Below are 12,960 nucleotides of genomic sequence, written 5' to 3' on the forward strand. Positions count from 1 at the left end.
CATATTAAGAGTCACAAGGAAAGTGTTACTCCCACTATTTCATGGTACAATGCATCTTAATATATAATTTCAAACTACATTTACTTTTTCTGATGATACAGTACATGTACATTGCTTATATAATGCCTGCACATACTATGCACAGTTTTAAAAAGTGTTCCTTTTAAAAAAATGAGATTAAATGTGTAGCTCATTGAGAAAAATCAGAAGTGTGAGAAGTATCTGCTAAAGCATTGGCAGGCAACTTGTGGCCCTCCAAATCTTTTGGCCTACAACTCCTATGATCCCTCACCATTGGTTATACTGTCTGGGGCTGATGGGAGTTGTAGGCCAAAATATCTAGAGAGCCACAAGTTGCCCACCCCTGTGTTAAACGCTCTCAAGTGTATAGGTGCAATTCAGAACTGTCAGGAAGTAGAGGTTCTGTGTCCCATTCCTGCCCACAGATTCAAGTATTTGTCCTTCTGCCTCATGCCGCCTACTGCTCATGTCATCAGCCAGAGAAACAAGGGCTGCCTCCCTCCTAGGAAGAACATCACAGCAAGGGGGAGACCAACCTGGCCCCATACAATGGGCAAAAAGATAGCAGCTGCAGGGAGCTTGCTTTGCCATACCGACCACAAAAAACACGCAACACCAACAGACAGTTGCTCTGGGACTGCAGAGATGAAGGGCAGCATGCTCTGGCTTCATTCATCAGCCAGGGGACCATCAGCTACTGACAGGCTGCATCTCTCACCTCCCTGGAAGAATATTACAGCAAGGGAAAACCCAGCCTTGCCCCATACATTGACCAGAGAAAGAACAGGTGCAACAGCTTGCTTCACTCTTCTGTGCCAGCAAGAACACCTATAGGGACTTTGAAACTAAGAACTAGTGCCTCAGTAAGCTTTTTTCCTTCTCCTCCCAATCCCGTTTTCTTTTGTGTTATGACTTTTAGACTGTAAGTCTTTAAATAAATATCTTGCAGGCCTTCATCATGATTTTTTCCCCATGTCATGGTTGGAAGAAGAAAATGTGACATTTTACTTATCAGCTTCATATTTATTATGAAATACATAAAGATCCTAGGTACTGTACAAGACTATAAAATCAAGATAAGGCTTTGTTCACAGGCTTACAATCTAGGTGAAACAAAACACTGAATGAAAGTGAAACGAAGAAATAAGAGGAGAGCAAAGAGAACCAAGGTGGGTCTTCAGCAGCTTTTTAGAAATATTGCAATTTTTGACAACAGCAGTTATAAGCAGTTTATACCATCTGCACCTAATCAGGTATATTTATAAAATCATGCTCCACCACAGTTTTTAACAGAAATTGTTACTGCATGAGAAAGCATCACCAAAGGTATTAATATATAACACTGGTGCTGTAGCACCATATATAAAGCAATTATCAGTAGTGGTATAGTACCATTAACATTCCTTTAAGGTTTTGTCTACATAGCCAAATACTACTGGTACTAACTAGTAGCATGTTATTTTCTTTAATCATGTACTTCCAGACAAGTAGTCCCGTTATAACCCCAGTTGAAAAACAGTAGTGATATTACCTCTGTTAGTCACCGGTGCCACCAATGTTACTCAGATGCACTGACTGAAAACACTTTCCCTCAAAGAGGTGAAACAGCTTGAAACAGTATGTTACGAGCAGCAGACAGTGAGTTAAAATGGCCTATCTTAACTAGACCACAGATTCTCAAGTACATTTACTGGGGGTGTTTGCTGCAGCCACTGAAGCAGAAGTGGTAGCAGGCATGAAGAAACAAAGCGAAGAGACCAGAAGTAGTGAGATAGCAGGGACAAAGAATATTGTAGCAGCAGCAAGGAGCAATTCATAGAAGGAAGCTACCGCTACACACACTCCACCTGGATCATCAGAAAACAGTTTAGGGCAAGGCGCATGTACACATGAATTCAGTGGACTTGTATGGGGGAAGGGAAATGGTATATTCTGGAGAAATGTTGATGAAAGGCTACACCTGGAGCCCTCAAATGCACACTGTGTGACAACACCTGCAACCATAACTAAAGACTAGCTTCTGTTTCTTGGTTTTGTAAAACTCCAGGTTGGCTCCCTCTGAAATCACTCTACTGGGCAAGAATGTGGGGCCATTTTTTTTATGTGTAAAAGCAGTTCCATATTTGTCCAACAGAGAGACTTCAGAAGCCAATATGGAGATTTGCATATATGCCCGCATTACAATGGTTCTAGAAGAAGTTTACTAAACTCTAAATATATTTACTGCTTTTCATTCATACACCATAATCCTCTGACCGACAGCCAGTTTTATGTGGGCATTTGTATCAAGCAGGACTTAGTGTAGGATCGTGATTTAACTTTCAATATACAAAGCTCTTTTGACAAGATATTCCTCGTTTCCTAAATGTTCAAATATATTTTCCTAAATGAAGAATGATATCCCAACTTGTTCAGTTTAGCTCTTTCCTTTTTACTGTTCATTCATTCTCCCCCCTCCCTCCCTCCCACCCCACCCCTCCCATCTCATTTTCCTTGCTTTTATATAGTAAGCCACTACTGGAAATAAACCCATTTCAAGTATGATAATGCAATATTTATATTTTAGGTTATTTTTTTAAAAGCTTGAAATATAAATTTGTACTTACTATCACATGTACAGACTAAGGATTAATTCTTTAGAGCTGAAGCAAATTATTTATACTCTAAGGCCACATAGCCTGTTTCACAGGATTCCTTCCCAGTCCTAGAACTGTTAAGTTCTTACATACATTTCAATGAAATGTCCACCTATCTTCTCAGTTCTCTTTCAGGGCACAGGACTGCATGCAGCGCTTTCCTCTGGTGCTGGAAACTAGGTCTACCCTCTGCACAACAACCTGAAGTTCCACAAATGGAGCCATGCATGAATAAGTTACAATTCATTACACATAGACCTAAATAATAATCACATTAAAAAGCACACACAAAATTTTTAATGCTGGAGTCTTCTACCAACCCTCACATTCCCATTCCAGTATAATTTGACTAAATTTGACTATATATCAGCTAACAAAAAAACCCAGTTAAAACATACTTCTTATCAACATACAATCTCATTGTGTTCCTTTAAAATCTTTCATTAACGCTCTAAAATATCCATGGGGAAGCATCTGGAATTCACTTTATTAATATAACTCAGTAAAGTTTAAACATCTAACCTGCAGTGCAGTCCAGAGGAATTATACTAACTGCTGCTGTGGGCATTCACATTACTAAAATGAAAAGTAAAGTCTATGAACGGTTATTGGGCATTTTGGCCTTTGACTGCTCAGTACACATCCACAAATCATAAAATTAACCATAACTGTCAGGCAGTTCAAAGAGATACTCAAATTATGACTTAATTTGTTTAACTGGTGAGGGGGGGGGAGGGGGGAACAGAACTCCTTATGATTAGGTTAAAAAGAAGTTGGAAGTGTCCAGTCTTCTGTGTACAATTTTAAATAAAGCTGAAAGCAACTATCTCATAGTGATAATGCAACTGTCAGAGTAAAAAGGTTGTTCACCGCAATACAGACACGCACACACACACACACAAACATGCATGAAAGCAGCGAAAAAAATGTATCTACATATAGGAACGTGCTGAAACTTCAGCAAGGTGTTTGCTTTAATAATCTCAAATTTCCAGCATCCTACAAAATTGATAGCATGATCCATATTATTTACACACATACATACAAGCATATCTGCCTAAAACACCCATGTAACATCCTGGTTTGTGATATTATGCTAGCACCTTAGTCAGTCCTCATTCTAAGCACCTACCAATGAAGGCAGCTTTAGGAACAGAGTTGCTATAGTCACTTACGTTGTCCTGCTGTAGTTTTTTTTTAACTTTGCATAGGATCATGACTACACTACACAGATGTTATGCTGCCATATGCTGAACGCCAGCTTGCTCAGACTATAGGATTGCCTGGTAAAACCAATTTTGTCTGAAATGGATCAAACAATGGCAAGCATGTAAGAGCAGCTCTTTTACTGTTAAAAGTAAAAACACCTCACCAGAATCTTCATTTTAAAATGATACCCCTTAATTTCAGGTTTTATAATGAGAAAGAAACCCATAGACTCTGTTGAAACTTTGGTTCTCATAACTGTTGCCAAAACAAGCTTTTTAAAGGACACCACAGACTTCCTCAACAAACTTAACTCTATTAAAGAACTTCCACAGGAAACCATCTCAGCAACTGTGGAAGTAGAAGCATTATATTCAAACATGCCAATGATGAGCTACAGGACATCATGAATTCTATCCCTGACAGAGAGTGACAGTTATCACCATGTCAGAACATTCTCATTTCATCTTTACACACTATTTCAAATTCAGACACCCCATATGTATAAATCCATGGCACCAGAATGGGCACATGTAAGACATCACATGCCAACATCTTCCCAGCTGAATATGAACTATATTTTCTAAGTAGCTAGCATTTAATCCCACTAGCATGTGTCAAATACACTGATGACCAATGGTAAATAATCATTCCAGAAATTTCACCAAGCTGTCACCTCCTACCACCCTACAGTCAACTTCAGATTCATGTATTCTACACAACACTTTCTGGTTATATTATATAAAAGGACCACTAATAATTGCCCACAAATACCCTTCTCCATGCCACCAGGTATTATCCACAGCACATTAATGACATCGAAGCAATGATATATAACATCTGTTCAGATCCAAATGACCTTGACAAATATTTGGAAGATCTTAGACAAGCATTTTCGACTCTTGGCAACCAAAGTCAAATGGTGAACAAAAATTCCAAAGTCCAGAATCATAGCGTGGAAACAAAACAAACCATATAAGAATCACAACAGGACTGCCCTATTATTCTGTACAAATTAAATGTACGGCAGCAAATGATAAATTATCTACAACCCATCCTTTGAAAGTGGGGATACCTTGGCACAATCTGTAGATGAAGACCCATGATAGCCTAGAAATAGCTACCCAACTTGGAACTATTGCCCACTGGCAACCAAAAGCCTGCAAGATACCGACACCAAAGCGACAAAGCAAGGTACCAGACAGACCTTTTTATTAACATCGATAACATTGTATTATTACATCATGGAGCAATCTACAACATCCAGGGTTCTTATGCATGGCACTTTATGAATGTTGTAGGTGATGTTTCTCAAGCGTATCCAATAGCAGTCTACCTAGGTCAGACCAGTTTCTGTTTAAGAAAAAGGATGAGAGTCATAAATCTGATATAAGGAACAGATGATCTTCCAATGGGTGATCTTCCCAGCCATTCCACTGAAGATCTCAATATGGTTGTCCTCAAACTCATTAATTTGGGTGGAAGGATGGAATGTGAAAAGGCAGAACAAGAGCTAATACGATTTAATTGTGTGAACCAATATCTCAACAGGTGCCATGGATTCTTTCCTCCTTATAAACCTAATGGAAAACATTAAGGCGCATCACTGTAAGATAATAATTCCACTGAACTGTTTCCTTTTAAAATTCAAACAACCATCCTGACATGCTTACCACTGTGCAATCCATTTTACTACCTGATGAAGGGAATTGTAGTCTACTAAAGTTCATGCTCTTCAAATGTTGAGTTTTGACCACTTAAAGACTAACAATGCAATCCTACACATATCTGTTCAGAAAAGGGACGTCAAAAAAATCCACAATGAATTCAAATGAGATTGGATTTTGGTGAATCCGACCTGTAGATTCCACAGTGGACCAGCTTTTTCAGAATCACGCGGATTCCGCAGACTGGCTTTTACTTTTTGGGAAGATTTGCACAAGTGTGCAATTGCAAACTAATGAAAGTAAGCTCCACTGAGTTCAAAGAGACTGCAATCCTACCCATTTGCTAGGGAGTAAGCCCCACTGAACACAGTGGGACTTATTTCTGAGTAATCATACATAGGATTATGCTATAGTTTTAAATTTTTAAAATATTTGATATCCTAATCCATTCAGTTATTTCCCTCAGCTCAAGATTTGTAGAACTTTGCCAGAACAAGCCCTCTTGCATCAGAATCCCCCCCACCTTTTCTATGGCCTGGTTCACACAATCACTGTGGTTGAAACAAGCCAAGATGGGTTGTTTACGCCATGGCATGTGCCAGCGCACACCAGGCACCATTTGCCTAATTACCTGCACAGGTGTGGCATGTGATGTCATCTGAACCTGGGCAGCATGGCTTGTTGGAGGGAAAGCAACCCTCAAATAACTCAACCACAGGCCATGGGTTATTAGAGGTTTGTTTCCCCCTCCAACAAGCCTTGCCACCTGGATTTGGATGACATGACAACCCACACCTGGGCATGTAATTAAGCAAATGGCACCTGGCACCTGCTTCAGCTTAAACGAGCCACAATGGCTTGTTTAAGCCATGGTGATCATGCTAACCAGGTCAATGAGTAACTAACAGCAGAGAGGCACAATATATTGTTCCATATATTTTATGTTCCCTGTCAGTAGGGCTGGAAAAAGGCATCTCTAAACATCTATCTGGATACTTATTAATTTCAACTATTGTTTTAGAATCAGTTGCAAAACTTCCCATGACTGGATGTCCACATAAATGCAAGATGAACAGAAATGTGATGGGAAATGCCCTCCTAAGTTATGGATTCCCCAGAACCAAGGCTGCTATTCCTGGGATTATCAAAGCATAATTTTTTTTGCCCAAGCCATTCACACATGTTTAAAAATGCTCACAGGAATCACATTAGACTGTATCTTAGGACAGGACAAGCAAGTTAGATGAGTGAGTTCTAAGACATAATAATGATCCCAGCCTTATTACCATTGCTTATTCTCAGGCATCCACAAATCCACTTGCTAACTCACCAAGGGAGAGCTCACTCACCCTGCCCTCTGACAAACATGAAATACAGCACCATACAGATTCCTACCCCAGAGATCTCAGTTCTACTGCAGAGCTGGTAAGAACAGCAAGTGGGAAACACTTCTATTGTTTCTCTCCTTCACTATACCCCCACACAAATGAGAGAAAACTCTTCCTATCTTGAGGCTCCAGGGGAGGGGACTGGTAGCTACTATAAATAATTGCTGGTTAGTAAGACAAGACAACATTTGTGGAAACCTGCTTAACATATAGGGTCTTACTTTGAGCAACTCAACTGTTTCATAGTGGAGCAGGAATTTGAACCTGGCTTTCCCACATATAAATCCAACACTCGTCATTGCACTATATTGGCTATATTACTAATCTAAAATAAATAATGTTAGTCTGGTATAATTAAGAAATATTTCTATTATTTTAAGGTAGAATAAAGTCTACCTTTGTGGTCATTTCCCATTTGATGGGAACTAAAGACAATTTTAAAGGAATATACCTGTACCTCAGAATGGAGGTTTAACTTTCTCCCTATATTTCTTTCTTAAAGCTTCTCCCTTTCCCTTTTGATACTTTTATTCTCTGCCTCCATCACACTCCCTGAGCAATTGCTTGTGCCTCCTTAGGGAAGCCTACATCACATCTAAACCAAAGTTCTCTATTCCCATTTCACGTCAAACAACTGGCAATGCCAGAGTTTAAGTTTTCATCATCACAATATACTTAAGGCCATGTGTTTGTGAAGGCCTTCATCCAGGTAAATATTAATGGCCACAACAATTATCTGTTTATAAGGACCCATTTGAAGGAGCAAGTGACAATGCACTTACAGGGAGCATTTTGTTGTTGTTGTTGCTGTTAAGACATTCCTCAATGACTGAAGCACAAAACCATGTGCAATGTGAAAGTGTATCTCAGCAAAAGACATACTTATTAGCCATGTGGCCAGTGCTGCAGTCACTTACTTGAACCATGTTGCATGCACTGATCCTTCTACTCTGTCTTGATTAACAGCAGTCACCATGGGGATTGGTACATTCCCCTTATGGCTTGCAGGTGTTAAGCATACTGGAACTTGCAAAACCCTCCAACTGGAAGGATCCTTCAAAGATGCTAAGATTAGGGACAAGAAAATATTTGGAGGGGGGGTGCTCTTGAACCACACTTGAAACAATTTCCAATTTCTCATGAATTCTTTCATAAAACAAAGGTCAGTCCTCCATATAAAAATCTGCCGTCATAAATCAACGTATGCCCATACACCTTGATAAAAAATCAGATTTATACATCCACACAAAGCAAAACCATAACCAAGAAAATCACTGTGTAACTGATTTAGGGGAAGGGGTGAAGATAAAATATAAGTAACTGGTAGGTTTGGGAGTTTAAAACCCAGGTTGATCATGCCACGGATAGAGTCATCAATAATAAATAATAGTATGAATTATAAGGTTAATGTATTAGAATGTTTCAAAAATAAGGGACATGTCAATTTCCCCTTTTTTTAAAACTTTCAAAAATATTGCCAAATTGACCATATAAATAAATTCAAGAACACCATTTCCTTGTTCTTTATGACTTCACTTTTTAAAAAATGAACTGTATATGTTTTATCAAAAATACGATATTATAAAGATATCATAGTTATTTCCTAATGTTTATTTGGTGTACACACATTATATGGAAACCCTACAGAATTCAATGGTCTTCTATATGGGATCATGGTGCAAGAATCTGTAAAATGAATAGGCTTTTATGCCTTAATTATCTTTAAAAATATTTAGAACATGCCAACATCTAGATACATGGTAGGCATGTACAGAATACATAATTTAAAAAAACCCAGTTATCAACCTCAACATATAACCTATTGCTGGTCCTACAAATATATAATCTGGTCCTACAAATGTTCAAATCCTGGATGTCCAGTTGAAATCACTGATAAAACAAAGGAGTACAAATCTTTTAAACAGAACCAATAAAAGCAAAAACAATACAAAACTGAATTTTCACACATCTCTGTGAGGGGAGAATTTGAAATGAATATCAGGAACATAAAGTGCATATGAGTGTGTTTATGTCCCATTGATTTATTGTTCAATCCTATACATACCTGCTCAAAGTAAGTCCCATTGAATTAAATAGCATTTACTCCCAGGAAAGTGGGTATAGGACTGCAGCCCCAATGGGACTTAACTCTGTGCAGGCCTTTGACCATGGTATCATTTGAAACGTTAGCAAGAAGAGGATAAACCTTTAATATTACATCTCATGAAAAGCATGTGCAATTTCCTTTGATTAACTGTATCATCATTAGCTTTTTCCAGTGCTTAGTATCCATAAAACCGCCCCAAACACCCTCAAACACCTCAGTTAATCTCCTTATCTGGACCTCTAGAAGTGCAGATATGAATGACAGGTGCATATACACACATCTAAGAAGAAAGTTCTTGTTATGGTATAATTTTGGCAAACTCAAGTGCCATCAGAAAAACGTATACAACAACTTTTTATTCCAACTGATTCTGGCTAAGGATTTCCAGACTTCCTTGTAACTCAATAACCTCTTCTACACTGTTGCTGTGAACTCTGCAGCTTCACACTGGAAGTCAATCTAGGACAACCAATAGAAAGTGCACCTGTGCTATTACATTTTCTAATTCAGAATGCTAAATCTCCAGCAGACAGGTTTTTAAATGATTAAAACTTGCCTATCACAAAACAGGGTAGATTCTATCTTGACTGCCAGACAAATGAAAATATCCACATCTTATATATGTTATGAACCAAAAAACTAAAAAAAAAATGTCTAAAATTCACAAAGAGATTCCTTGACACAAGCATAGATTCTCATCTACTATGTTGGGCCACTTTATTATTTATACATGTATTTGTATTATAAAGAAAGAAGAAACTAATTGCCAATATTACAATTATGACAGGTTTCAAAACATTCTAGGCCCTCCAAAGTAGGGAATACATGAAACCAATTATGAATTAGGATTTCCAAAGACTGAAAAAAAATACACAACTTCAATAATAATTTACTGAACCAACATTTTAATACAGTCCCCTCCCATTTTTATATGAAACCAAAACCATACCTTGAGAAATAGCACACTTTTGAAAGCAAGGCATCTGTACATCTACCATTTATTTAAAAGCATGTAATTCTAAATCAGCATTCCATCTCTAAAATGACACAAGCAATGCCACTTTAATATTATGAAATTAAACAAAGTTTCTAAAGCTACATTAATTTGTGTAGAATACCCAGCCTTACTATTACATCAATTCTAAATAATCAATAAAAAACCTTCTTGCAACTGCTATTTGTACACCCTGGGCACCTGTAAGTTTAATGCTGATAGAAATAAAATATAAAACAATCCCAAAACATCACAACCATAAACAAAAGAAAAATCCACTTTCAACTGACAGACACACAACAGGATTTTAAAACGCTTTTTGTTAAGGTGAGAATACTATTTATTTTTCCATTCTAAAAAAAAAAGCCACCCCATGCTCAACATTACTGCTGCAAGAGTCCTTATCAACACTTACCGCAAGTAATACTGTTTTAAAGCGAAGGCAGCGTTAGAACAACTTCTGGGAAAGTTAAACTCTTCTACAATTTCTCCCCACTGATTCTTCTCAGATACCTGTCAAAAACAACACATGGAGATGCACAAAACCACAGAAACACATACATACAACGTCGTTGATCGTGACCATCAGAAGGGCTGCCATGAAACAAATATGATAAAAGATGTACATTTATTTCGATTGGATCTGGGATCTCTGTTTCTTACTGACAGTCACTGGCGATAAGATCTTGCTCCTCCCCTCGTACTTTACAACATTTTATTTTAGTGGGGAGTTGAGAAGGCGAAAGGGTTTTATTCTGTGTAGACAGGTTTGTTTTTGTCTTCCCTGCCTGGACAATAACCAATCGCGAGTCCCTCTGTCGCCTGCTTTTAAATCCTCCCGCGATCCGTTAAAACCCAAAGAAGTTGAAAACGAGCCAAGAAAGTCTCGATGGGGGCCACCCCCGCGGCCTGGGGGTGCCGGGGAACCGTCCCGCTGAGTCTCCCCCTCGGCAAGCTCCACAGACACAGAGAGGCCTTTCTTTTGAGGCCTACATTTCTGTCCCTAGCCTTGAAGCCTAAAGATGGCTATTTGATTACACACCGTCTTGGCTGCCCCCTTTTGTTATTCCTCTCCGGAAAGGGCTCGGAGGGCAGCGCCTGTCCCCCTCCACGGCCGCGAGGATCATTTCCTAGCCCATGCTCCGTGCCGATTATCGATGTTAAACATGCCCGCTAATTTTGAGTTGCACTAAAACTGCACTCAGACTCTCCTCTCGGTCTCTGTGTGTGTGCCTCTCTGTGCGCGAGAGACACACACACAGAGAGCGGCAACCACAAGCGGAAGAAACTGCCTCACACGCCACCTTTCCCACTCGCCTTCTCTCAAGGAAAGGAGGGAACGAGCCAAAAATCTGGCCGGGAGGGAAAGGGGGGCCTGGGAAAGCTGGGCTCCGCACCCCCGAACTCCCCCCCGTTCAGCTCTACACCAACAAGGCCAAGCCACCAACCTGCCTTGCCTGCTTCCTTCTTCCACTTCCCCCCCTTTCCCAATCCGGCTCGAAAAAGGACGGCTGCCGACCCCCCCGCCGACCGCCTTTGCCCCCGAGGGTCAGAAGAGAGTTTCGGGAAGAGGTTAGTGGGAGGGAAAGGCAAATTAAAACTTCCACTCACCTTCCCAAATCCGCCTAAAGTGGTGACTCGGGTGTAGAGAGCGTGAAGATCCAGCTCCTTCCCACCCACCACAGGGATCTTCTTAAAAGGAGACCTGCCAAAAGAGAGAGACACACACAAACAACTTGTCAACTCTGCCCCCCTTTTCTCCCCTCGCAGGGGGCCGCCTCGTCCTCCAGGGAAGGGGCTGGAAGTTAAAATCGGCCGGTTTAAACAGCCTCCCCCCTCCGCCACCATCCCCTTCCATCTCCCCATTTTCCTCACCCTCTGCTGTGGTGAAACTGCCGCAGCTCGTCCAGGAAAGCGAGTCCCTTTCTCCGGTGGTCTGGCTGGTTTTTACCCGTCGAATTTGCCATATTTTTTGTTCGGATTTTAAAAGGTTTGGGTTTTGTCTCCTTAAAAAAAAATCCAATAGAAAAACAACAACAATCCGCGGCTCCTCCTTGCCTTTAAGAGACCCAGGTTCCTGTGCTCGGCCGGGGATCAGCCATGGAGAGGGGCTTGTTTTAAAAAAAGAGAAAGAAAGAAAAGTTTAAAAGGAATAAGGGAACCTAGAGAGAGTGGTAATTGCGAGTCCTGTCTCCACACAACACACAGGGAGGGAGAGGGGCACCTCTCGGCAATTCTTGCTGCTGCCGCCGCTGCCGCCTGCCTCTCTCAGCACCACAAACCCAACCGATCCAGCCTGCACATGAGACTCAACATGGTGCTGCTGGATCACACAATGAATTGGGTTAGTGTTGTGGTAGGGTGGGGGTTGGGGAGGCTGGAGTGAGGTACTGACAGTGTGTGTGTGTGTGTGTATTACAGACGCGGATCCATGAAATCTCCCCTCTCCCTCGCTCTCGCTCTCACACACACACAGTGTACAGCGGCGGCGGCGGCGGCAGCGGGATTCACTTCTCTCCTCTCTCAGACAAAAAGATCTGAGGCCGCCGTGCTGCTGCCTGGGCGAGAGCGCAACACAGCGAACCCCAGAGGCCGGCTGAAGCACTGCAAACGCCAGCTCTGAAATGGCAAAAGCCAGCACTGCCAGCAAGCAGTTCCTGGCGGGGAACAATAGGCTTCTCTCGCGGCTAAGGGCTCATCTGCAATGTGCCGCAAACTTCACACACACAAAGCCGGGCGGAAAGAGAAAAGGCAGGAGAGAGGGAAGGGGGTGAGGGGGCCGGCGACTACCGGTTGTTCCAGGGTTAGGGGCAGAGGAAATGTTGCCTTCTTCCCAAACTTTTGAACGATGGAAGTACTTCCCAGGTTTACTGGAGCAGATAAAAGAATCCTGGGAGGGGAGAGCTAGGGGTTTTATATAAATACGTGGAGTGTATTTGTT

The 12,960-nt window shown here is 40.9% G+C and overlaps 1 protein-coding gene across 3 annotated transcripts in view; it reads right to left on the reverse strand.

Annotated features, from left to right (window-relative positions):
- Window positions 1–12,404, reverse strand: part of ARID2 (AT-rich interaction domain 2) — a 130,627-nt gene extending 118,223 nt beyond the window's left edge. The window contains exons 1-3 of one of the 3 annotated variants that reach the window (XM_084810641.1): window positions 11,895–12,404; window positions 11,631–11,724; window positions 10,435–10,532 (exon numbers count right to left, since the gene is read on the reverse strand). In XM_084810641.1, coding sequence (XP_084666767.1) covers window positions 10,435–10,532; window positions 11,631–11,724; window positions 11,895–11,986 — 284 coding nt within the window. In that variant the 5' untranslated portion in view covers window positions 11,987–12,404. Of the gene's footprint in view, window positions 1–10,434; window positions 10,533–11,061; window positions 11,479–11,630; window positions 11,725–11,894 lie in introns of those variants that run through there. The other 2 variants (XM_084810642.1, XM_084810643.1) reach the window with 2 other exon arrangements.
- Window positions 12,405–12,960: the final 556 nt, after the last annotated feature.

The sequence above is a fragment of the Heloderma suspectum genome, chromosome 7 (genome assembly GCF_057233095.1).
Source record: "Heloderma suspectum isolate Gila_16-S chromosome 7, 16-S_ref, whole genome shotgun sequence".
Taxonomy (NCBI): domain Eukaryota; kingdom Metazoa; phylum Chordata; class Lepidosauria; order Squamata; family Helodermatidae; genus Heloderma; species Heloderma suspectum.